The sequence below is a fragment of the Gavia stellata genome, chromosome 9 (genome assembly GCF_030936135.1).
Source record: "Gavia stellata isolate bGavSte3 chromosome 9, bGavSte3.hap2, whole genome shotgun sequence".
In the NCBI taxonomy this organism is placed as follows: Eukaryota; Metazoa; Chordata; class Aves; order Gaviiformes; family Gaviidae; genus Gavia; species Gavia stellata.
In genome coordinates this window covers 26,610,820-26,637,973 of record NC_082602.1, presented here as the reverse complement: position 1 = coordinate 26,637,973, position 27,154 = coordinate 26,610,820, and the positions used below count along the sequence as shown (strand labels likewise).

Genomic DNA, 27,154 nt, shown 5'->3' with positions numbered 1-27,154 from the left:
TAGGAATTCTGAACATCTCTTTTGGAAAACCAGGACCAACCCTCCTTTCCTGGAAAGAAGTGAGAAAACTGCCCACCAATTTCATTGCAGAGACCCAACCTGCACCTTGTAAAGTCATCAGACCATTGAAAGAGACATCTTCCACGTAAAGATGCATAAAGAACTTGGGGACGGACAGCAACATTTGTGAGCAGGATTTAATTACGGATTTAATTACAGACTGGCCATCGGACTGTCCTCCTTTCAGCACTTGTTCCTTAACACAGGCTTCAAACATCAGGGCTGTTTGAAAATGAAAGATGCAAACGCAGAGGCAGCCGGCTGAAAGGGTTCTCAAGAAGTCACCTTGTCAAACTGCTCTGGGAACGATTCACTGCACCTAAAGCATCAACATTTCTCTAACCTGTTCTTAAGACGACTACAATCACTAGTGCTCCCGCCATCTCAACCAACAACGTGCTTCCGTGCTCAATGCTTTTTAAAATTTAGGATGTTCTTTCCCATTAATTCAGGCCTTAGTACAAGATAAGGCAGTAATTTCTTCTTCTCCGCTAAAAACAAGACAACTGATCATAGTCGTCTTCTTAACATAGCTCTCCTGGAAAATTGTTCCATTCCTCTATAAGCTGCTTTCAGAAGACAAAAGAAGTCTTTTTTCATAGATTAGGATTAAATCATAGTTTTACTGCTCTTCTCAGCCTGCAACTCAAACCCATCTTAAAATGTGGGATCCAAAATGGTGTGCATCACTTACTAGCATGGAGTATTACAAAATACCTGTATAGGACACTTCTATTACTACAGAATTAAAGATTTGGTGGGGTTTTTTGCAACAACTGCACTCAATTTCTGATACATCCCAAAATCCCAGACTCCCTCTATTTGACTCTCTCCATTCAGTAAGTACTCTGCACTTTTCCTTCAGGAAAAGTGAAATAGGCTTCAGACTATTTCTTCAAGTTGTTCTCTTGTCTTAAAAAACACACACAACACTCCATCTGCATCTCAAGTGCTTTCTCTTTGTCTTCCAAACTGTTGGGATAGAGGCAGAACAAACCCCTCCAGGACTCCAGTTACCACCACAGACTACTCCTTAGCATATATTCCAGTCACTTAATGAACCCACTGTATTACTATTTAATCCTGAACATAAAACCCTACTCAGCATCCCATAACCTCACTCAGGTTGGGCTGTAAAACACCCATCGAATCAACCAAATTGAATCCCCCCCCCCAAGGTTGTTCCTGATAAATCCACACTGCTCGTTTCCTGTTGCCTTAGAGATGCTTATAAAGTCTTCAGGGATTTATACTAGTACTTTACTAGAGACTGAAGCACGTCACCATAGTCTAACTTTTTCTTCCTTATTCTTTTGCTTTAATTTGACCCCTTTACATTTAGTATTCATTTTAATGTGTGTAGAATTACAACCAGGAGTTTGTGCATTTTCTGTTCTTTTCCCTCAAGAACCAAAAGAGTAGCAAACCCTTTCAATCTATATATCAGTTACTGAGTTACTGTTTACTCACTTTCCTCATCAAATTTTAGATCAATACTTTTTTTTTTTTACATCTAACACTGTATTTGCAGAACCTTTTCTTAAGCCTTTGTGTGTTCCTTGCTAGCTGCAATACAATTCTTACACCAAAAATGAACTATACAAACAGTTACATCTTTACTGTCCCTTGAAGTTTTAGACGACTGAATTTAGTAGATGGTTTTAACATCAGCAAGAAATAAGGAAGATGATAATAAATTTCAGGATCCCTTTAAAACGCAGGTCTGGCATGAGAAAGAAAAATGTTAAGACTTTTTAAAACATATACCCCATTTGTGGAAAGAATTCAGCATAAACTGGCAGCATGACTTTATCTTTTAGAGTGTCAGCACACAGTGGACTATTTATTGAAGTCTGAGCTCACACTGAGTTGAAGTCACCGTGAGGACAAATAAGTGACCGTCAAAAGTGCCCCCAAATTCTTGGGAAATTCAAAGCAAAGTTTCAATCAAAAAAAGCTAAAGCAATCTTTCGTAAATGTAGAAACTTACTAGTGAAATGGAACTTATATCTGCCAAAGTGAGCCAGCAGAACCGGTGGTATTCAGTGTGTCCACCATGCACCAAGAGATCTTTACAGATGCTTGAAGGATTCAATTTGGAAACCAGATCAGTAACAGAGGTGAATCAAGCAGATTTGCTATTGGATCAAGCATGCTGGACAAGATTTAGTTCTCTAATATGCAGTTAGCCTATGCTTGAGCTGTGTAGTTAGAGAAAAGTCTTCGAGCTATTATTATGCCTTACAGTTGCGTAGCCCTGAACAGCTGAGCCTCTGTACTTCTCCTTTCAAGGCAGGCTGGAGGAAGCGCAACCCTGCTGCTTCCTCATTAGTGTAAAGTACTGCTGTCAAATTGTCTGCAACTACCTTTCGAACTACCCCGAGGGATTACCAGACCTCCAAAATCTCAGCAAACACATGAAAGATGTTCCTTCCTAAACTCCGCAGGAGCAGAAAGATGCACCAGTGGCTCCTACAGTCTAAACTGCAACTAGCTTGCAAGTGTCTGCTGCTTACAGCAGCTCTCGCTGGATTCTCATTCAGTTCCTCCACTTTTTGCCTCTCATCTAGATGAGCTGGAAGAAATTTGTATGCACACAGATGCCAAGGATGTCCCTTGTGAGTTGCATCCTCAGGTATGAGAAATGCCGCTTAAGTCAGGGGTCTGACAGAGAGCCCAGATCCTGCTGTAATGTGGTAACTCTGCCAGAGCCATCCTGCCAGTTCTATAAATCCCAGTATTTTGCAAAGTAACAGTGGAATCTGAAATAAGAGTGGTTTCTGAAGGACAAGCTGGTGGTCTAGAGGTTTTGTTTTATTTCAGAGTGTTGCCCTAGGTCAGCTGACCACACAAGCAAGGAGCACGGGCACAAACGTTGTTGATGTACCACTGTAGATGCCAACCATTCAGTAAATGCTAATGCCAGAACAAAACCAAGACCATTTTCACAAGTACAACAGATTTCCCCCACAGACCCAGTTTTACATGGATTGTGCCTAGCACAAAACAGCCACTTTTTCACAGTAGGGACAGATTTATTCTTGGCAAAAAATTACATGGTGGGTCACACCTCTCAGAGACACTCTGGCGTCTTTAAGAAGGGTCAAGAACTTCCCCCCCCCATAAGACTTACTGAGTAACAGAAATGAAAGGACTCCTCTCTCTATTCAATAGCACAGATTCAGACATTCTGTCAAGATCTGAACACTTTTGCCATGTCTTTTCCCAACACAGCCCAGGACTCAAAAGCATTCTTGAACATGAAGGTTCATATAAATTTACCAAATGCCAGTCAGAAATATTTTCCAATCCCAATCTACATCTCAGCCAGCCAGCAAAAATATGAAAATCTGACAACTAAAAGGAAGGGCATTACCCAGTGTATTCCCCCCACATATAAACACTTTGAGAGCTGCATCAAAATTTGTTTTGTAACAATTTCTTCATGAGATAGTTGATCTTTAGTGATCTAGGAAGTTGTGGATAAACCTCAAGAACTGAGAATGTTTTTGGTGCATATTCTCATTTCTCCCCAGGGAATCTTGATCTTCAGAGGAATATTAACATGAAGTATGTAAAATATGTTGTGGACTGTTTATAACCTAATGACTCCAAATGTAACCTTAAATGCCATTCTGCAAAAAGTTAGCCATGTTCAGCAATTTGAGCAGAAGCAAAATGCTAGAGCCTCTCAGGCAGAGCACTTCTATCACTCTTCGTTTAGCTTTGTTCAAGCAATTTCACGTAACACAGTTATCTTGTACTGATAGCAGCAAAACACTGCTCAGAATCAAGTGGACATAAAACTGATGATTACATTATTAACCACTAAAATCATTCCAAGGACTTGTGTTTGAAAATGTCTGTTCACATGTACAGCCACATCTGAAAATCCAGCTTCAGTTCTTACTTAAACGTTACTTAATGGTTAAAACTAGAATTTTTCTGGAAAAAGATATTTTGAAAGAAATACTCTAATCCTTCATTAAAAGACAAACGTGAAAAGCATATGGTTCCCACTGGGTACGCTGATTGTAAATCAAGTTAGCTTTCTCGAAACTCAATATATATTTGCTAAATGAAAACAAAGCATATCTCTTACGGCTTTACAGAATTTAAAAAGTCAGATGCTGCAGGAGTTAAGGTTTTCTTCGCTATGTTAGTTTACACAGTTATACATCCTGAAGGCTAAAAAAGTATTTAAGGAGGAGAGAGTATTACAATCTGTGAAGTTATTATTTGTATTAAAAATACTCATGGAAAAATCTAGCTGTTCACTTTCCAGAAGCCACTATTTGGTCTTTTCTATTTTTCAAATTAGAAGAGGCCTTTGCAGAATTGTAAATAAAACACTGAAAGCTCCATGTGACTTTCCCATATGTAGTTTTTCAACAGCCAAGTGATTTCCCCTATCCCATCCCCACTGTTTGAATACCAAGGCAGTGTTTGCCAAGTTTCAAGAAGAGAATTTTTAAGCCAAATTTGTAAAACCAAGAAGATAAAGTTTTTGTTAATATCCTTTGATCAGAGATACACCTCATAAGAAGAGTTAAACTGTGGAGGGAAGCAAGACCAAAAAAAGAAAGATCATATGTTTTGCCATCAATTTACAAAGAATGTCATTGTGTCAGTATAGAAGATGTGGGAAATGGTGAGAATGCCAACATTAGCTTCCCTGAGTTTCCAAGAGCAGTATATGCAGCCATCATCCCACTTCTGCACATGTTCTGAGACAGAAAATACTCTTCACTCATTGAACAAACAAGCAGACCTAACCCAAAAAGTGGAAGAGAAGAGTTAAGAGAACCTCTCAGTTTTATTCCTCCACGGCCACTGGCAGATGCAGCAGACAGGAGGATTTTCATGTCTGCTGCTTTCCTGGTTGCCTTCATTCCCACCACAATATCCAAATATCTGAAAGCCCAACATCCAAATGGCTCCCATGCTATGCATCACATCCAAAAAACTTGTGGAGGTGAGCTGAGATCAGGCCTCCAGCTTTCTGAAGGGTGGGACGCCTGGCTGCATCTACAAGGAGCAAGACAGCAGGTAATCCTAAACCATAAGGAGACAACGGGCAAGGCTGAAGCACACGTAAAGACAACAGAAAGGATCCCCTGCCAGAGGAAAAAGCAAAGGACAAGTACAGAACTGGCCTTCACCTGAACAAGTAGGGCAGCCTAACAAAGACGACAAGAAAGTCACCTGTCACATAACATTAAGACTGCCGCGTTAGACTGAATGCCCCAAAGCAGAAGTCAGATGTCTTCTTCCCACAACACCAAAGTATCTCTTTTCCAGTCTGAGCTGCAGCACAACATTCATTCCTACTGACCTCACTTTTCCCCATGGATGAGGAACACACCCATGGTACTATCTTGATCAATGCAATAATAAAAGGTCCTTCATTGCATGCAACAGTTCAGTAAAGCACATCTGGCAGCATGACAAAAACCCGCACAGGGACACCTTGATATTCTCAAGTTTGATTTGACCTACATCAAATCTTACTAATACCTAAATACCCCTTTGACACCAGGAGTGGAAGAGCTGTGGCTGTGGGCTGGTGACAACCTGCAGCTTCACTCCACGCGGCCCACAGTCTGTGTCATGAAAGCCTAACACCAAGGCTTGTATTAAGACACTGCACACACACCAAAGGGGTTTGAAAAGCCTGCTCAACCCTCATGAAAGAAGGTGTTCTCTGGTCCTACTAACAGCCCAAAAAGTGAGGGGAAAGAGGTTCTGTCTTTATTTTTTGCAGTCTTGTTCAGCCAGGCTTGACGCCTGCATACCTCCTAAGTTTATGGTTACTTCCTGTTGACAAATATGTTCTTCTGCAATCTATTTAGTCTATTTTCAAAAAGACAGATAACACATTTTTTAACATTAGCCAGGTTTTTTGTAAGACAAATTATGGCCTTTATATAACACAGAATTGGGACTCCAAAAACTTGTCGTCCATTCTCAAACTGCACTGGACTTCATGTTTGGCAAAGTCACTGTTTCCCATTCTTTTATTTTCCATCAGCAGAGTAAGAATAGAATTTACCATATCAGAAGCGGAGTCAGAATCATTAATGTTTATAGATAACATCTATTACTTTACACTATGCAAAAGATTTGACATGTTTTTTCATGCTAGTTCAGTGTATTAATGTTTGTATATGTATTGAAAACAACCAGAACTCATACCTAAGTTAAGTAAAAGATCACAGGTTTCAGCAATGGACATTCCATGATTTAGCTATTTGCCTGTAATGAGGGAAAACCAACACAAAAAGTCATCCCATTTGTGAAAACTAGCAATTGTTGATGACAACCATATTTTTAGGGCCAATCTTCAGAGAATTATCAGTCAAAAAGTGGCACCTTCCTTTTATTTACCCCTGTCCTAGACCAAATATATATTAAGGAAAAAAATCAAGATAAATATATTTTCTTTTACTCTTCCACAATAACAAGGAGACTGAAAGCATAATTCACTCTAATACTTTTCTGTAAAGGAGGATTTCATTGTTAACTATAGTAAGTAAACAGCAGATTTACATTTTCCCTTGCAACTTGCCAATCTTTTCATGACTCAGCTTTAAAAAAAAAGACGTTTCCTTTGCGCTTCAGTAACTGTCCTCTTTTAGTCTCCAGCAAAAAGATGGATGATAATTTCGAAAGATTCCTAGCCATGCACCGTTTCTGGCTGAAATCACAGTTACAAGCCAAAAAGCAATCAGAGACTTAAAATACAGGCAGAAATTGTTTAGTGGTTGGTATTCCTTTGCTAAGCCAGAACTTCAATACTGCCTTTATAAAGCACATCAGCATCAAAAAGAGGCAGAAATATGCACTCAATGCTTCTGACATACTTGGTTGTAACAGAATATTCTAAGTAGGAAGTCATAAATACATTGGCAACAGTCTCTGAGATAACCAGCAAAATGGTAGCAATAAGCAGCATCAGGAATGAAAATTAATGATCTCATATCTCCCAATGTGCTGAGAACTTAGACCTTCACATGACTGAAGACTCTTTATAGAGTATACACATATGAAAATGTATTTTTAAGACCCACAGGACTGGAATCCCCGTCACAAAGTGCCACAGTGATAACTCAAGTTCTACAGGCAGTATTTTTTTTTTTTGCATGTCATTAAATATATTTTTTTCCTGTCTCCACACCTCACAACCCACTTTTTGTACCTCCAAATACTGACAAAAGTCACCAGCGATCTCCCACAGCACAAGATGCATGGGAAGCTATGCAACAACCTTTGGGGTGGGGAAGCTAACTCAGATCCTAATTTCTCAACTCAGGACCACAAAGAAAGAGAACGCTTGTACCGGCTTTCACATCTCTCTTCTTCACATCTTGACGTCTCTGCTAACAGATTCTAACAACCAGGACACCAGAATTCATACTTCAGCATCTTCAACTTCTTTCCTGAAGGACTCCAGCTATTGATTCCTGATAGGCTGCCAAGCTGGTCCCTGAAACAAGCCAGAGAGTGCTCAGGAAACATTCAGGAAAAGGTTGGAAGTAAGAGGCAGTTGCAGGCAGATCCCAGCACGCAGGAGGTCAGCCCCTGACTGCAGGGATTCACAAGGCTTTCCATATCCCAACACATCTCAAAGAGATTGCAAGGATTTCCCAACTTTAGAATAACAAATTGACAAGGAAGAACCATGAAGCTGCAAAAGCCCATGCGGCTGAACTGAACCTTTTCAAGCTCTCTACAGACTGTGGAACGTACAGTCCAATGAGTTGTCGTAAGTACTAGATTTTACTCTAAACTGAAGTCCACACTTCTTGACCAGCAACCTGAGATTACAGGTCAGATTTAGAAGTGAAGTTTTATACAAAGATCCTGACATGAATGCTCGAAGGAACAAGGAAAAAAACCCCAACCAGCCAACCAACCATCATTCTTTGGAAGAGCAGCTGCCTGGAAGAATTTGAGAAGTACTGTGTCCAAAAGCGTTTCAGTTGCCATTCAAAACACTCGCACATTGCATTTCCAATTTCAAAATCTCTTTCCCTTCAAAGTCTATGTACTCCTGTATTTTCTTCAAAGGCTCTTGCAATTTAGAAGTCATAGGAAAGCACACCAAAAAACCCAGATTTGACTAATGCATACACTTCTCTGCTAGGTGAGGTCACCTTTCAGCATTACATGTTATGCAGCAAACCACACACTCCTCTGGCAAGATGCTACCTTTACTCCTTCTAAAGCCCCGTATATGCTGAGAAACATATACAGATACTAACACAAGTCAAACAGGATTTCCTACTATAGAAAAACCTGCTTCTAGTCTTTATTCTCCACTTGAATCCATAATTCTGAATAGCAAATGCTCTGTTTTTAGTTTAAGCAACTAAACATCAATCCTGATGAAAGGCATTAGGAGTATAAAAATACCCATTACTACTTTGGACTAGATTTGAACTGGTGACCTAATGATGTGACACTCAATAGTTCTTTAACTGTCTGTGATCACAGAGATTTGCATCAGCAAATAGTTAAATCCCAGGAGAAGATACTTCTTGGGAAGAAAAAATGTTAGATAAATGGTGTCTTCAGAAGTAAGAGATTCTAGATTTATGCAATTTTAACAAGCCAGAAAATACAAAGAACAATCACCAGATTCCTGTAAGTTTCTGGAAGATCCTTGTATTACAAGTACACAACACAACTTTGTGCCAAAAGTCAGTAGTTGCAAAGCTCAGCATTCACTACTAGACTGGGGTAAACACAGCAAGTCTGAAGAGTCTCCCTCATGCCTTTAGAAATGCACTAAAAATCAAGACATATTTTGTATCGAAATGCCCAAATAATTCCACTTTGAGTCAATGTAATAAAAACTAAGATTTGCATGATCTGTTCAACTGCATTATACCAAATATGCAGAGCCTGGCATCGTAACATCTACAGCCCCAGAACTATTCAGGCTCTTTGCAATCCATGAACCTTGCATCAATACCCTGGTGGTATGCCTGCAGAGGTAGGTGCAAGTCCCAATGAGGCAAGCACATGTTTCTCACCTGGCTTTAAAGAGGCATCAGCTGAAAGCAGCCATCAAGTTCCCTGTTGAAGTGAAGCATCCTCTAATATTTTATTAGGCTGTAGAAATTTCACAACGGTACATCCGCCGGCGAGGCAGATAGAGCCAAAAGCACAATTAACAACTTCTATCAGAGGGTAGATCCTATTTAACATTTTTAAAGAAGTATTGCATACACGCAGTTGCTCTATTTCATTGGAGAGTCTCAACACAAAGAAATCTCCTCATCAATAGCAATACCTTTAATCTCCCTGATGAAAAATAATACTCCCTTGAATAGCCATCAGCACATCTCCCTGCACATATAAGTGAACTCAACCACAACTGTGACCATTCCTACAAAAAGGCTCTAGAGAAAACGCATCTGTAAAAACAGCTGTCTGCCTGCCTGGGGGATGTAAGTCCTTTTGTTGGGATTTGTTTTGAAACTATAGGTGTAGTTCAGGTGCCCTACGCTCATTCAACAACCCTGAATATACCAGCCAAAAATCTTAATGCCATCTGCATGAAGACAGTCACATTCTCCAGTTTGCATTCAAGAGGTGTGCAATTTAGGGCTTGCCAAGAAAAGTTGCTTATCATAGTTAGTTTTAACAATATCCTACATAGCATTAAAATAGCTTCAAGAAAGGAAAGAAAAATGTAATATAAATTACAAAGGCAGGTGATAAGTCTTCCAAAAGGATCACAGTAAAAGCTTGTAAGGGTAAGCAACCTGGTTTCATAAACATGCTTCTGATTAACCCTTTTGCACCTTCAAAAAGATACGATCTCGGTTGTTGCTAAGCATGTCTGCCAGAGCTTGCCAAGGAAAGCATGAGCAAGCAGCTTCAAAGGCAGAATGACGTACCTATAGCAGTAAACCCTAATCCTCACTGTGGAAACAACGCAACTGAACTTAGTCATAGAAAATGGGATTAGAAATTCTAAAACAAAACAAGGGGTTGAAGGAATTAGCAGTCATCCCAAGATCATGCTGAAAGTATTGAGCAACATTTAAATAATAACTGTTGTCAGGGTTGATAAAGAGGACAGTAAAACTAACATCTTGCACCAGAAACCTTTAGCAGATGGAGATGGGAACAGGGTATCCGTGTCAGCCTAAAACCTTACACACTGACCCTGGATGGTGGCTTGGCAAAGAGCAGAGGTGTGAGAGGGCACCCCGGCCATCACCCCTAGACATTCAAGTGCACAGACCCCTAGCTAAAGGTTTCTGTGATTTGACCATAGGAAGCATGGCATGGATTGAAGCAGATGGTGCTTTGTCGATCAGAGTGGTGGCTCGTGTCCCTCGTGCAGAGGTAGAGGGAGAGTCTCGGGTAAGCAGTTTGGGAAGCACAGCATTATTCTTTCCACAGTTCATAATGTCATGCAAACACATGTATACAAGAGTGTTGCAAGTGCTCATGGGACCGTCTTCACTAGCATCATATAAAGCACATGGCAGAAATGCAGAGGTCAGGATTTCTGAGGCAATTCTCAAAGGAGACATGGTTAATGTGACTTTCTGAAGTTCCCTACATTTCTTGCACTGTAACTTCCTGGACAACAGCATCACATATTTTCCAGTGACCGGACCTAACCCAAATTACATGTTTTGCACAACCCACGTGAAATTCAGGTTTTGATGAATGTGTGTTTTCATTTTAGGACAAGAGCTGATTTCCTAACTCAAGACGATCTTTCAAAAATAAACCATTTCTGCACATAGGGTCAGGATGCCTAGAGAGATCCTAAAACAACAATTAGTTTAAGTGAGCTTCCCTGGCCTTCTCACTGCCAAAGAAGCTTCATTAGCAAGTACCAAGTATTCAACTCTTGATCACTTCAACAGATAAAATAAAGAGAACACAAAGACTTGCATCAGGAAAAGGAAGGCGGTGGCAGGAACAAAGGAGACAAGCAAGGAGAGAAAAGAACACCTTGAGAAAAAAAGGCAGACTGTCATGGTCTAAGTGCTGATGAAATCTGCTCCCGATCGATATGGAACGTGACCATAAGGTACAAGCCCACAGTACGATGACAGAGAGCCTATTCTCCCTTTGATCATTCTCCGCTGTCAATGGAAACCCACTGGGGCTTGAAGAGATATCAAGTCTTTGAGAGATGAATATTTAACCTAGCACACAGACGATGAATGGAAGTAGAAGTGAGTTTCCACCCCTCCTCCCCAGGCCCAGGACTATCACTTCCATTTAATGAAGTCTGAGTGGTCAGATTTCAGTGACCTCCCTCTACTTTCTCTCTGCCCAGACATCAGGCTCTTCTTTGTAGAAAGACCTCCATGCCTCCCTCTCACCAAAATGAAAAGGAAAAAGGACAAGATAGATACTAGGTGCCACAGCTTACATGCAGTTCTTCATGCTAAGCAGTACAGCACAGGGCTGTCCAAATTCATAAGAGCAGAACGGCTGCATTATCTTTCATTTACCTTTGACACTGCCATGTGATTCTTTTCTCCTTTGCAGCCTCACAGGTTCCAGCAGAGCCCTGCAGAAGAGTGACCTTGCGGCAACAACCAACCGTACAACATTACCAGGTAGTTCCCAAACCAAAGGTTGTGGCAGTTTGAGTGGTGAAGACTGGATACTGCTTACTTATCTAGTGTCTCTGCAGGGAAAGCACAAAGACAGTCAAGGATCACTCTGTAGAGCCCCTCTGAAACCTCAAAGGTAACCAGACCTGCCCACGGACCCAGAGAGCTATGCAAAGATTCAGCTTCCACCAGCAGCAGTATCCTGATCAACTAGCAGAGCCTTTTCGCTATACTTGGACAAAAAATTAAAAGAAAGAGAAGCTAGGGCATTTCACACTCTGCTCAGTGTCTTGAAGGATAAAAGCAAAGAGGGGATTTTTTTGTTTAAGTACTTGCTTAGAAGTTCGGGGAAAAAACCCAAACCTCTTAGCTCTCCTTCTGTATTTAGGCAGAGGCTTTTTCAGCATTTCCAGTGTTGCGAAATAGAAGACAGAAGAAAACAAATCTACTTTGACTACACAGAAGTGCCAACCAGAAAAAAAAAAAAAAAAGCCACAAAAGCTTGTATAAATACATGCATGTCCGTAAAAACAGATGCACCTATCAAAGCATTGTTTAAAGTTTGCCCAAGTTGAGAGTCTAACTGAACTCTCTGTACTTGCTGTTAAGAACAATTTTAGTCAAAGTAATAACCAGCATTCAAACCAAGTATGAAATAATGAACGTGGTTTTAATTGGTTTGCGAGAAACCCAATTTGCAAATGCTACCCTTAGCCAGCTATTGAATATACAAGTTGACAGAGCCCAGAAGGCACTGTGATGAGTGACTTAAGTGGAGGCACCCTACACCCACCAACATTCCTGCTGAATGAATGTGAAATCTGCAAGAATTGCTTTTATTTATCTTACTAGAAGCGTTTCTTGGAAGTGCTGGAAAAATTTATTTCAGATAGATTTTTCAGCTGAGAACAAAGTTGTATTTATTATAATTATGCACTCTCCAGTGTGACCTGCCTTGCTGAGAAAGAACATAAAATTCAGCTGCACAAGAACTCATGGAAGTGACCTTTTCAATGAAAATGCTGCAGCAAGAGACTCACGGAGCATTCTCACTAAATAATAACCTACTGTCTGCTACTTGCAGATTAGTGCTCAGACCACTGATTTCAGCTGCTACTTACACAGGCACAAGTCCACATGAGGTCAATCAGCTGAGAATAAATCATGTTTGCTGCAGACTACAACATGGAGAACTGTACTTGGGAAACTATTCATAGTCTCCAGTCCAATATAGTTTTATGAACTTTTATTAACCATCATGCAGCAGCATAACCTTGCAAGGCACTTTAAAGAGGTCTTTTCTGCAGAACACATGCTGTAATTTAAGTAAGAGGATCAAAGGTGTTATTGACACAAACTGAACAAGCTCTCGCTTTAATGACATCAAGAAATGCAAGGATGAACACCCACCACCCGTGCAAAAGTACCTGCTCCCTCTTTGCAGAAGGACATGAGGATTATCTGAAAGGCTTCTGTTGTATGGAAAGCCCAGGCACTTGGGGACGGAGGCAGGTTAGCACTAAAGAACTAGGAAGTCAAAGCAGACAGTTCATTTCATCACCTAAATGAAAGGTGCAATGTGAAATAGCAAGAGATGGAAGACACGTGCTTGTTGGAAATGGAGGATGTCTTTTCAGTGTGCAAATATAAGAAGTCCTCCTTAGACACATCAGATCATCTTACTCTTCGCAGAAAGATTGGGTATTATAAAAAGTATCCTATCCTGTAAAGGACTTAAAACAGATGTCTGAGCCTTCCCAGCAGCTGGGTTGCTGGGTAGTCAAATTCCCTGCTGCCAAAGAAAGCAAGGCAAGCTTGCATGCTGACGTCCACATCTCAGGGGGACTTGGAAGCCACTCACTCCACCTGCCCAGCCCAACACCATCCCACAATGGACAGGACCTGCTGGCAACCTGCTCCGGGCTCCCTCGCCCCTTCACTCTCCAAGGTATGCACGGCAGGCTCTCATGGTACATGGCCATCCGAAGATTTTGGTATGCAGTTCAAAGGTCTAGAAAAGAGACTATCCTGTTCTAAGCATCTGAGGATTTTTCAAGCCAAAATGCAGCTATCAAAACAGTTTGCGCTGCCAGTTTAGGTTCTGTACTCCCTTTTCAGATCCTGTGTTTGCATTTCAGCAAGCTCAGTCTCATCTCACAGCTCTGCTCACTGAGCCTGCTGGTTTAGTCCCAAGTCTGCATCTCTGTGTGCTGTTGCCTCCAAGGGGGAATATGATACAAGAATTTCTACTTCTGGGAAAAGCCCTTCATCTGGTCACTGAGCATCCAAAATCTTGTCCACCTCAAGATATTTCAGCTGGTCTAATAACCTCCCCCTACAAACCTTTCATTTAGGGGATTTACGAGGCACTTTCCAAATGGAGCCAGAGCAAGGATTACAAAGCGGCGACCACATAACCGCTATGTAACTGAAGGCTTCACAGTGTGGCTTCATTCAGCACCTTTGGAAGGAAGAACATCCCCTCCAGGTGAAACCCAGCTCCTCCTAACATTGAGTAGGGGACAAAGGGGAGGTGCTTGCCCTGCGGAAATTGTTCCACCAGTGCTTTTGGAGACAGTGTACCAGATCTCAGTTGTCTTCTTGAGATATTAGTCAAAGGTGAAGACTCTCGGTGGCATTGTCAGCAGCAGGACTTGGCTCCCAAATGCTTTTTTAACGAGTCCATGGTCACTGAGTCCTGCGCCAGAGTGTGCTCAGACTGGAAAGGTGGAGTCTTGCACAGAGATGAGATGAGGAAAGAGGGATGGATCAGGCAGATGTTCAGTGAGAGAATCTGGGTAGAACAGCTTGGACCCCAGCTCTGTATTTGATATCTCAGCTATCCAGCAGCAGGGCCTTCAAAAAACCACCCCACGAACAGGCAGTTTTAGTTCATGGTCTAACTATTCCCACATGGAAGAGCAGGAGCAACCATAGCAGAAGGGTCAAGAGTCCCAGTCTATGGAAGTGATGAGTCACCTGTTCCCTAAGGTGAGCTCATCTTAATCTTTAATAGTTAAAAGATTGGTTTAATTGATTAAAGTTTATCTCAGAGCTTTCTCTTTTCCATGTAAAACTCTGGATCCATTCATTTAAAGCTAAAATTGATAGAGAGATTCCATTTTTTTTTCTGTTTTCTAGACACTATTTCAGCTTTATGAACCAAAGGCAGGTTTCTTTTTTTTTTTTTAATGCCACTAGCAAGAAGACCAGATCACAACACCTTCCCTCTCCCTGCAGAAGCAATACTTACTCATGGGTGGATATACTGGGAATGAGGGAAAAGACACAATGGGAAGCTAATGAATCAGGACCTAAGAGGAGATATCAGACTAGATATAAGTAAGAAATTTTTCATGATGAGGGTAGTGAAACACTGGCACAGGTTGCTCAAAGAGGTTGTGGATGTCCCATCGGTGGAAACATTCAAGGTCAGGTTGGACAGGGCTCTGAGCAACCCAATCTAGTTGAAGATGTCCCCGCTCATGGCAGGGGGGTTGGACTAGATGACCTTGAAAGGTCCATTCCAACCCAAACCATTCTATGAGACTTCACTACAGAACCAATTAACTGTGAGTTGTGAAGTAGGAAAAGCTTTCGCTTGGACTATTTGTTTTCTATGCAGTAAACACAGCATATGCAATTTGTGAGGTGCACAAAAGCTTGATCCTCGTGTGTCTTCACATGTTGATTATTTACAGTAATGCTTTCCAGACAAATAGAAGAACAGTCCCCACATAAGTACAGAAGAAGCCAAGAACAATAAAACTATATCTCAAGAATTAGGTAAAGTTTGACCGTAGTACTTGAGGGCATTGAAAACCTCTGGACCGAAACTTTGCAGAAGAAAACCAGGAGTTTCTTGGTTAACAATTAATAATTTAGACCTGAAGACTCTCATCCAGACCTCCAGCTGAAGAGGGAAATTACACAGTATTTATACACCTGATACCACAAAATTTCCCAGTATTTTGATACAAAGAAACACAGTTCATGGTACATTCACCATTTTAATGTCACCATTTTGTACGAGAAATGTGAAATTACTTTCTTAATACCATGTGGTAAGCCAGGATCAGAGCTGAAGAGTTCTTGCAAAAAGTACTTGTGTGTCAAAGGAAGGACTCAGGAGCACACTGTGGCTTTCAAAAATCATTATTTTTTATAATATTTATAAATTCACCCTCAAAAAAACCCACCAACAACTAAACCCAAGAAATTTCCTTTGAAAACTGGTTTTTTCCATCATTTACCTTTGCACTAATCCTTCGGGTTAAGTAAACTATCAAGACACTTCACCCTCAAGAGCCCTCACCACTGTAGAATATGCAAGATGCTTGCTGTCAGGACCAGGGAAAAAGCTGACAAACACAGCAGCAGTGTAAGACCTGTAAATGAACAAGTTAATGGGTTGAACCAGATAACAGCAGTATTTTTAAAGCCTATTTCTTTAATTAAAGACATTAGTTAAAAGCATAAACAAGTTTTACCTTGCACCCTGTCCTGAAGGAAAGTGCCTTCAGAAGAACTGTTGGCAGGCAGTGCCTGTGCGGGAGAAGAGCTAGTGATAAAAAGAGCTCTCATAGCAAGGACACAAATAAACAAAATCTAAGGTCATTCATTTAAGAGTCTGACCCAGCTTGTAAAATGCCACTAGAACTTAAGGTTTCCAGATTTGTAAAATTAACTTTTTCTGTATTAACAGCATGGTAAAGGCTTCATCAACAGCACCTCACGCAGCCTTCAGGTTACACTCGTGCAAGGCACATGGTTTCATGGACACAAATACACCCTCCATTTTCTTGATTCCAGAAGATCAAGATGCAAATAGCACAGCACCCAGCCAGGCCACTGTGAACATCTTGTCTAGTGCTGTTTTCCTCCCCTGCAGATCTCTACATTCTCAAACCAAAGCCAAAATGTTCACTGCTTACATACACAAATTTAGTCCTCTTTTATTAGGACACACCGAATATATTTAATCCCTTAGTTGCCCTTCCAAACTTTTAGAGTACAATCATAGCAAGAAGAGTTTTGTTTAGACACTGCTAGATAAATATGACACAAACAAGAAACCATCAGTGCCACTCTTTCTGTTCCCAAAATTTTATCTGCTCTGCTAAAGGTTGGGGGAAAAAAAGGAAGATTTGTCTGGGCTTCATCCACACAAGGAATTCAGCAAGCCCTTACACTTCGTATCAGCCTGAAGTTACATGCCAGCAAAGGTGAAGCAAGGCAACAACAGATTTGTCTGGTCCCTTAATCTGAAGCTTTCCTGATACAATGCTGCTCAATAAATACATAGCATGCTGAAAATAAAGGAGGACTGCTTCTTCAGCTAGTCCATCTAGAGAAAGCAGAATACAATTTGAGAATGGAAAACAATACTATGAAGAGCAAAATCACTCCAGACTTCCTGAATTAATCTTTTAATGCCAGGATGATCCTCGGACTTTGCAGTCAAGGGATGGGCCTAAGAGCACAAAATGGGTCCAAAGAGAAGAAAACTCTTGACTCTTGTTTCCACAGCCTAACCACTCTCTGGTGGTTTAGTATGATCACATACTCTGGGAAGTACAGAGATACAAGGTCAGAGCAGAAAAGTAAGAAACTCAGTAAAACAGTGAGCTACAAACATGAGAACGGTATTTAATAATCAGGTATGTGAGATGTAAAAATTTCCTAATAATGGGTAGGGAAAAGGAGCAAAACAATGAAACAGAGAAAAAACAATACAGCTAGGAAAAGGAGAGGAAAATAAATTAAGAGCTCTTATTTTTGACAAAGCAATTTAAGACAGGCTTTGTCGGAGTCCAAGTGCCAAGTGTCAGCAAATGGAGACAATCAGCAATGACAGATGTCTGCAAGCCTGTTTTATCTAAGCTTCAGATGACAGGAGACTGGAGAGTCAAATGCAAGCTCCTTGTGAAGTTTGCTTCTTCTAAAAAGACAGAAGTCAAAACGACAAGGTAATTTGAAGACAACACAATAAACACACAACCCTCCTCCCCTTCTTCAGCATTTACTGTTTGAAAAGTGGTCTGCAAACAAACAAATGAGACAACCAGTAAGGAAAGGAGGAATTCATCACACAGAAGACCCAGACGTGAGCCATGACCTTCACATGCATTCAGGTAGCTGCAGTAAATGCTTTCCAAGCACAGAGTAAAGGTCTTTCAGATATCGTAGCTGAAAAGTCTTTCCTCCCCTCAAGAAGGGAGGGGGGAGGGGGGGGGAGCACTTTTGGAGTCAGCCTTGAAGATACACTGCCTTCTTAAAAGGTTTTGTCCAGTCTTTACAACACCCCTGTACAATGCCCACCACTTCCTCCAGCCCTTCACCTACCTCCTGGCTCAGTCTGACCCCAGCCACTGTTTAGCCCTTTCATTCCACACTAGTCACTCCCAAATCTTGTTTAGCTCAGCCAGAGAGCTCTGAAAGGTGCTTTTGCAGCAGGTTGCTAGCGCCGTGGGACCGATTTTCTGCCCCCAACCAGTGGGATGGCTGTCACGGGGGATATTTTATGCAACAGAACGGCCTGATCTTCTGCTGGAGGCAGAAGACATGCAGCTCCCATGGCTTCCTGTTGGCCATCATCCACCACCTGAGATTTAAAAAAGATCCCACATAGAGAAAGAGGTTTAAAAAAAAAAACAAACAAAACACATGTAACTACTGATACAGTATTAACAAATGAAAAGCTTAATACAAAGAGTCAGGAATACAGAGCTTGGCAAGGGCGAGTATTTCTGCATATTTTGCACTCTTTCCGTATCAGGCTTCTGGTGTGGCTGCCACAATTACACCATTGTTTGACTGACAGCATTATCCCAGACTGTCTTGATTATGAGCTCCAGTTCCATATTAAGTAAAAAAAAAGTCTCTTGTGGACAACAGTACTTGACGTGCTGGTCATATCTGTGTGCTAGGACACAAGAGAAAAGAGTGAATCAGTTCTGCTCACTAAAAAGCCTCTGCACCGTCTGCTGGCATGCCATTAATGTTCTGAGTTTCCTCCCTGCTTCCAACGGGCAAAGCTCAACACCTTTTACACAGGGAAAGCTCAAGATGGCTGGTGAGATTCCTGGAAAAAACCACACTCTTCATAACTGTTCCTACAGCTTATCAGCCTTTTTCCCTTCAATTTGCTATTCAGCCAGTAGGAGACAAAAAGGAAAAATAAAAGTAGTTCTGTAACCACTGGAGTTCCGTAAAACTGACCTCCCATCAATTTGTTCCACAAGGCTGATTGACTTTGCAGGCTAGCATACTGCGAGCTGCAATTGAAGCTTTTCCAGAAGCTAGGGCATATATCAAGTCAGTCAATCACGGACTCACAAATTTCCCAGTGCTTAATAAGCTCACAACGTAGCTTCTCACTCAGTGATGCTTCCCTGCTATTTTTTAAGGTCTCTCTGTGCCTATCTGTTATTCAGGAATTCTGTTGAAATCTTATGCATCTTTGAGGTCTCTTCCTATCTAATTTGGTTCAAGTTGGCCAGTGGCTTCAAAATTAATTAATGGGGAGACAGACACTGATAACCGCATAAAGCTCACCTCCTTCTCTGAACTGTCTTCTTTGCATTAACAATACCTGTTTTCCTGCTAAAGTCACTCTCTGTCCCACTCCACGATTTTTGGCAAATCAGTATCTTGACAAGCTCCCTCAGTCTCAAGTAGAGCCGAGATACGGTTAGTTTTTGCTTTGATCATGATTCCTCCCAGATCTCAAAAAACAAAAGCAAAACCAAAAATACCCCTGTGGACCTCTGCTCTTGAGCTGCCTCTGAAATTTCTATCACTGCCTTGCACACGCCAGAACTAGAGATGAAATAAAAACACATTACCACTAGGAGTAACAAACTTCCACCTCATAGTAATGCAGAAAATTAAAGAGGAAAGAAGAAGGGAGAATCCTTTTCTTTACTGCTAGCAGATCTGTCCTTTCTTGAGGTGAACTCTTTCCTCTGCTAGTTCTAAGGACCACACTCAGGATCCTGAAGTCTTGAACTCCCATGAGAAAAGGAATGGTCCCTGTTCTCCCTTCTTCCCTAAACCCAGCATCCTACAGCTTATCACTACTGGTAGCTGCTCGCCATACCCACCTACGCTTCTGCAATCCATGATCAGCAAGACGCCAGCAGCATTTTAAATGGCAAAAGATCTCTCCCCCAATGCACTGGGGATTTCTTCCATGCTCAAGCGGTCACTTGCTAGCAAGGCACCAGTGCACTGTCAGTGGTTGGCTTTGTTTTACGATATGCTGGCGTAAAAGTGCTTGGGAAGAATGAAGAGTCAGGAAGCTGCATCTAAATCTCCTGCACAACCCAGCTCTCACATCCTTTTTTCTGTTGCCTGTTTGGACCAACCTCAGGCGATGCCGGGTGGATGGATACTGGCTCAGTGGAGGAGGCCTGCAAACCAGCAGCACCACAAGCTGCCTCCACACTAAATAAAGTCTCTCCTTTCTATTTGCAGGTGTTCAGGGCATAGCATCCCAGGTAGCACTGGCCACACTGGTATTAAGTGGTTTGGTCTGCTGCATCAGTCTGCCAGCATCACCTCACTTTGCACCCAGCAAGTCCCCTCATGCAAAGCGCTCCATTACAGTTTCACAAGCCATTGCAGAGACTACAGTGGTCATCTAAAAATAACACCGAGGGCAGTGATCCCACTGATAATCACATCATTGGAGGAAAATCACGTTCCTCCCTGTCCAAGCAGATAAACAGCAGGTCTCTGCAGCACCTTGAGCCTTCCTTTGCCGTCAAACAGTATCTGCGAAATCAAGGGAAAGCATCATTTGTGACTGCCACACCAACACGCTTCTTGTCACAGGCAAGGTATGGGCATGCAATTCCTGCTTGGCAAGCCTGTTCTCTCCAGCCAGCTGTTATTTCAGGTGTGTTCGTTACGTGCACTGTTCATAGGCTCAGCCACACAGGCTGAGCTGAGACTGTCAGAGCTCTGCTGCCACAGCACCCAGGTGTTGGCATCTCAAAACCTATCTTCTTAGCTGTGGGTTTTCTAATCACACAAGACAGCAGGGGTAAGGAGGGACCTGACTTCCCCACTAGAATCTCTTCATTAAGTCATCCAGGAGTATGGTCCCACACTCCGTGCTTGCTTTCTTCCGACACGGAAGCACACACCAAAACCTGGTGCAATCAGGTTGTCCTGCAACGTGCAATGAGCACCTCTGCCCTGCCATAACTAACGGCCTTTCCAAGATTGTCACCGGCCCTGCCTCAGAGACTGCTTTTGAGATGTCTCTGACATGCCGAGTCCTTTCACCCATGTTGCAAAAACGGCAGCGCAACCCTGGCAGGAGCAGCTTGCCCGGTCGTCTTGGATTCATGAACCCCCTGAAACAAATGCAAGACAGGAGCGTGTAACAGCCATAAAGTCACCGGTTAAACGCATTCATAAGCTGAGAAGATTCCTATGCAGCTAACCGGAAAGGGCAAATTCTTACCCTGTAAAACAGGGCAGCTCAGATTAGAGGAACATCCCCAAACCCAGTACCAAATACACAGGTTGTCAGGAGACAGAACAAAAGGCCACCTGTAGCTCGGAGTTGCTATAACTGCAGGACATGCCTGAGAAGGAGACATTTGCATAGGCACAGCCACGATCAAAGGGCACAGCACAGACAGCACTGGATGGAGAAGCAGGCCAGAAGATCACTAGTCTATCACAAGCTAACATCTGTTCAATCCTGCTAGTCCTCCCAATATGACTTAAATGGAAAAAAGGGCAAAAAGAAAAGGTGGGCAGTTTGCATTTACTAAATATACTGCCCATTACCTCAGAGGATGTCCATATGCTGTCAGATTACAAATAAACACAAACTGTTACCTATATTAATGCCTTTCTAACACCACAGAAAGACAGACAAAGGTGAACTTCAACATAACACTGGGTTAATACAGGCTGACAGAGCTACAGAAAAGAGCACAGTTCCCACTTTTGCCAGCAGAAAAGCGACTGCTGAAGATCCTTAGGGGAGCAGCACTTCTAGGAATCAAAGTGAGGGGTCGATGGGTGTTTTAGCCAGGGTTGAGTAACTGCCGTTGAAATGTGGCCAAACATTGAGCGCATCCTCTGTCTCACTAGAAGGGCCAATGGCAGTATCACCATTTCAGGCAGGATCTTTGCTGCCCAGCAGCACTGCACCCAGCAGAGCCACTGCTCGGGGACAGTGGGTACTGGATGCTGCTGCTAGCCAGATGAGACTAACCTGGCCCAACCCTGCCTGGCTCGTGAGGCTGGAAGGATGGAAAAATTCCCAACCATATCGAAACAACTCTGGCAGATGAAACTTCCCAAGTTCCCTCGCAGCATAGCACAACTCCTCAAAAGCTGCCCAAGTTTATTCTTAAGATAGTGTATATTTTTGTTAATTAATATTTGGAGGGTGGCAGGGAAATTCTCAGAAAGGCAATGACAGGTCACAGTCACAGAGTTGCTCTGACTATGCTGAAGAAAACTGCCACACTCCTCCCCAGGATGCATCGGACACTTTCAGAGCAGGCTTTCCATTTGCTGCATAGCTGCAGACATGCAGGGAGAAATTCTTACAGCATTGTGTGTAACTGTGAGGGCAACTCACAAACAAAACAAATTTTAATCAGCAGGAAAGTGTGCTATACAGATGAGACACCCGAGTTCACGGTGGTATAATCATCACGGTACAAGGAGTCCTTAATCCAATCTGCACAGTTATTTAGAGGTTCAAGTTCTGAGCAAGTACAGGACGTACTTTGATCTCTGCTGCCTCCTGCCAAAACTGTGGAAATTAGCAAGCCAAAAACCAAAAGTCACAGACAAAGATATCATGGCAGACAAAATATATCCTATGGTTATACAAGCAGCTCTTCTCCTGAATGACCCGATGCATTTCAGGAGACCCAGAAGTGCAGTTGCAACTAATTACCTTTACCTTAATCACAAAGTTGTCTAAAATTTACAGATGAGATGAGCCTCTCTTACACAAGCATAATTGAAACTTTGCTGTTCAGGTCACAAAGTACCTGAAGTGATGCTCTGAAAGGGCCCAAATGCAGACAAACTCTTGGACAAAAGATGGCAACTCCATATTGGTGCAATCAGAGCTGTGGTCACAGCTAGAGCACAGCCTTGGACAGAAACTCTGTGTTACGGGGGTGTTAGCCGCAGCGACAGTCACGCTGAGTTCTTTCCTTAAAGCAAAGATCTGTCCTCTTTGTCACATATGATGAATCATCCCTCAAGTCACAGTACTTCAAGCAAACTCTTTAATTTGGGATGAAATGGGTCTTTAAGAAGAGCATGCTTCTGTCAGATTTTGGCTCAAAACCACCTTATTAGAGAAAGACAGATTCCGCAGACTTGTCACATAGTTAACATTCACTTAAATCTCTTGTTTTTAAAGAAAACAACAGTTGAGAAAATGATGTGATAACTAAGCTGCAGGGTGGGAAGCAGACAGATAGTTAAGGCGGTCAAATAACCTTTACTCTGCTCTGGAGAGACAAACTACAATAGAAAAAAAGTGATAAATGTTCAAAGTTTTTCACTACAAATTTGAACAAGCTCATTTTAAAATATGTTAATTTCTAATTTCCTCACTTCCTTCTCCCTCAAACCGAGAGGGGAGCGCCCAGCCAAGGTGTGCAGTTAAGGCTATACAGCTACGGTCACAACTGAACATGGATAGATTTCTTCTTCCTGTGACGCTTATCCTGATTTTATTACATAATTGCAATATTTCTGCCTGTAATCTACTGATAAATGCTTCAACTCCAGTTAACAGAGTTTTGTGCTCTGATTACAAGTGAAACTGCAATGAACAGTCATAGAGACAGTTAAACAACTTGGACTCAAGATGGTGATGAGCTAATTATCTTCATTCGCCTCCATCCACCACCCCAAACAAGTCTTAGCTAAAAGAAACGTCTCTGAAGATCCTAGGCTGCCTGGACTTACATTAACCTGAAAAATCAGACCCTCCTGCAGAGTACAGCGTGTTCTCGGGAATGTTTGTTCAGTGCGGCTAGGCAGTACAGCTCCACCTCCTGAATTATTTAGAGGACACATTTCCTGCAGCACCTCCCAGCCTTAGACCACCAAGTCTGTGGGACAGTTTTTACAGGCGAAGAGGCATGGACCCTGAACAACAAGCTCTCCCTGACAGCAGAAGCAAGCAGGGCATGACAAATGTCTGCAAGGTAGATGGAAGTAGGCAGCAGTCACAAGAGCCAGCAAGGGGAGCAACAATCTGGAGAGGACAAGAGGCAAATTCTATCAGGGTTTCAGCTAGAAACACAGGAACCCTTGGTGCGGAGATCTTCCAAGTCCAGCAACGCCCCATTGCTGGTCTTCTCTACAAGCCCGTCATCTCTGAGGAAATCAGGCTTTAAGGCAACGCCAAAGCAGACAAAGTTTTGTTATATGCTCATTTTCAAGATCCTACATTACCACTGTCATTTTTGAGTGGGTAGCTGTCAATCTCTAGTATGCAGTAAGATAATACCAGCCTTTTGACAGACGGAGTCTACATTTAAGATCTAAAATAAACTGCGAGAGTTTTATATAGACAAACTATGAAAAGAAAATGAGTAAAAGATGCATCCGTATCTAAGCGCTCTAAAGAAAACATAGACCGACAAAGCTCTTCTCCCCCACTCTCATGTATTGTCCCACTCAAGACTTACTATTTTAGGATTATTTCTGGTGCACTGACTGAAGAGGATATCCACAAGTCATGTATGCAACTATTCCACAAGCAACCTAGCTGTATGATTGCTTCCGCACCCTCTTCCTTTTTCCTTTCCTCCTTTTCTACTTCCTATTCCTTTCTTCTGCCAGCTCCTTGACTAATGTATAAGCTGTCCGAGGCAGGGAGTGTCTTTCACAGTCTTCAGAGCAGGTATGGTATTTTTACTAGCATGTATAGGGTTGAAGACTTTCTCAGCTTCTGTACAGATAATCCTGCCACCTGACCACTGCTCGCAACTGAAATACCGCAACAACCAGACAGCAAAATGGACCTGAGATGTGCTTATATATGCTTAGTTTATGTACCTTGGCTCGCAGATGAAATGGAGCAAGCACTAGGACTTCCATCTGTTAAAGGCAGTTAAGACAACGTAGAAAACTCACAGTTCAACACAATCCTACACCTGGCTCCCTAGGGCAGCAACAGCCAAACCTTAGCTTCAGTGCAGCTGAAGGAGACCTGGGATGGCACTACCAACAGGGAATTACACGGCTTTTAAAGTAAATCTGGTGCTCTCAGCACCCTGAAAAGAAGAAGGAAATTCGAAAGGGGAATAATACCTGTAGTCATAGACAAACTCCTCACCTCCTCCCCCTGCAGAAGCATTGGAAAGTATTTCAATGGACCTCTTCCAGGAGGTACACTCCCCATCTGCACCCCTGTGACATTAAGCATCATGCAACCCACAGCATCTGTGACCTACAGTCACAGATCAGCATCTCACTGGCTCAGACATTCAACAAATGCAAACTATGATTTGTACCTTATAAGTAATACACCACATCAAATCAGAAGTCATCGTATTCGATCTATGTTCTACATAGGATGAAAAAGACATCTTAACTCCACAAAGAACAAGCTCCAGGTCGTGCACAGGTTGCTTGGCCTACTACAGTCCTCTCCTAGTGACACTGAGCATACAGATCAAGGTGGGAGAGGTTTACAGGCGTCTACACTGGGGGACCCAAGAACATCACTGGAAATCTGAATGGTACGCATTGCAGCATAGACAGGAAACAGAGTAAAGAGATGAAGTAAAGAGAATCCCTTTCCAGGCATGAAGAAGGTAGTAAGCAGGTGGTCAGAGCCTACAAAGACAAGGCCTAGTTCCCCTCATCCCAGTTGAAACATGCTCCCTCATCCTTCCCTCTGCGTGGAGGCTTGCACTGAACCTCCCCACCACAGCTTCTGCCGCAGGAAGACCAGCTCACCTGGCCTGTGCAGCACCACGCAAGTCCCATTTCCCTGCCGACCCAGGTCCTCTGGCCAGCTGCCCCACAGCCACTCTTCAGCTCATCCCAAACTTCCTCCAGCCCCATCCCCTCACATACCACCTTCTTCCCTGTCGCCACCCCCAAAAGACACATGCACCTCCATCCGCAGGCCGCTGCACACCTGCCAGCTCAAGCCTTCTGCCCTCGCTTTAGCCATCTTTCCCATAATCTCCAGTCGACCACCATCACATACCTTTCTTCCAGGTCCTGCAGCCATCCTACCGTACAAAGCACCCCCAAGAGGCACTGCCACCCATACCTAGATCCCTACAACACATCTCCATCCCCACGACACACAAGCACCCTCAAACTTAGGTCTCCGCATCTCCTCCAGCTTCACTTAAGCCACAGGGGCTCCCAAAACCTTGGGCGGGCCCCCAAAAGCCTCTTCCCCCCAGCCCCAAGAGCCCCGGGCACCCCATGCACGTTCCTGCCCCTGTCAGCCCAGTCTGACCCCCTACCCCAAAGGCCACCTCCCTCACCCCGGAGGGCGCAGCCCCCTGTCCTCACCGCCGCCCCCCCAGGCCTGCACGCCCCCCCCCAGCCGGCCCCCCGCCCCAGGGACACAGCCCCCCAGCACGGCGCGACCCCAGACCGCCCCCCCAGGGCAGCCCCTACCTGAGCAGGCTCCACGCTGGCCGGCAGCCCCTCGGGCAGGGCCTGGAAGAGCAGCAAGGCCATGGCGGCGCGAAGCCTCCTCGCCATCCCCCCCACCCCCCGCTCCCCGCCTCCCCAGCCCGACTGCGGCCCGGGACGGGAGCCGAGGGGGTACCCCCCACCCCGCCCCGCCCCAGCCGGTCGTCTATTGGGCGGACGGCGCGCCACTTGGTCCGCCATTGGCTCGGCGTGCTGTCGCTTAGGGCAGAACCGGGAGGGGCGGGGTCTGCGCGGAGGGAGCTGCCATCTTGAGTGTGGCGCACCGGGGAGGGAGCCTGCAGTTTGGGCGAGGACTGCCATATTGTGAGTGGCGGAACTGGCTGGAGGGAGGGGCGGGGGGCTGCCCCTTGGTCCTGCACCCCCAGTGCAGTGCACCCCCGGGGTCAGAACTGGGCACTGCACAAAGCGGGGGGCACAAACACCCTCTGGCCTGCTACGGCCTCCCTGACATCCCAATGGCAGCCAGGCACTCATCCCCCATTCACCTGGTCACACCGGTTGCTGTGATCCCCGCTCAGCCTCCGCCCCAATGCACCCACAGAGCCCCAGACCCAAACACCTCACCCGGACCTGGGCCACACCAGGGAGCTTAACATGGAGAGGGTGCTAAAATGGTGGCAGCGGCACGGGGCTGGACTCGAGGCGCTTGTCAGGCAGCCACGCGTTGGTGCCAGCCCCGTCGGGAGAAGGGAGCAGCATGGAGAAGAGGATCTCCCACCGTGGCTGGGTCCCAGCGTGTCCCCAACAGCGGTCCCTTGCCCAGCCTTGCACCCCTGGGAGCAGCGGGGGCACTGGCGCTTGGGGTA

The 27,154-nt window shown here is 43.7% G+C and overlaps 1 protein-coding gene across 1 annotated transcript in view; it reads right to left on the bottom strand.

Moving 5' to 3' along the window:
- The window catches only part of WBP1L (WW domain binding protein 1 like), a 60,297-nt gene extending 33,901 nt beyond the window's left edge, over window positions 1-26,396 (bottom strand). The window contains exon 1 of the mRNA XM_059821249.1: window positions 26,310-26,396. Coding sequence (XP_059677232.1) covers window positions 26,310-26,396 — 87 coding nt within the window. The remainder of the gene's footprint in view (window positions 1-26,309) is intronic.
- Window positions 26,397-27,154: the final 758 nt, after the last annotated feature.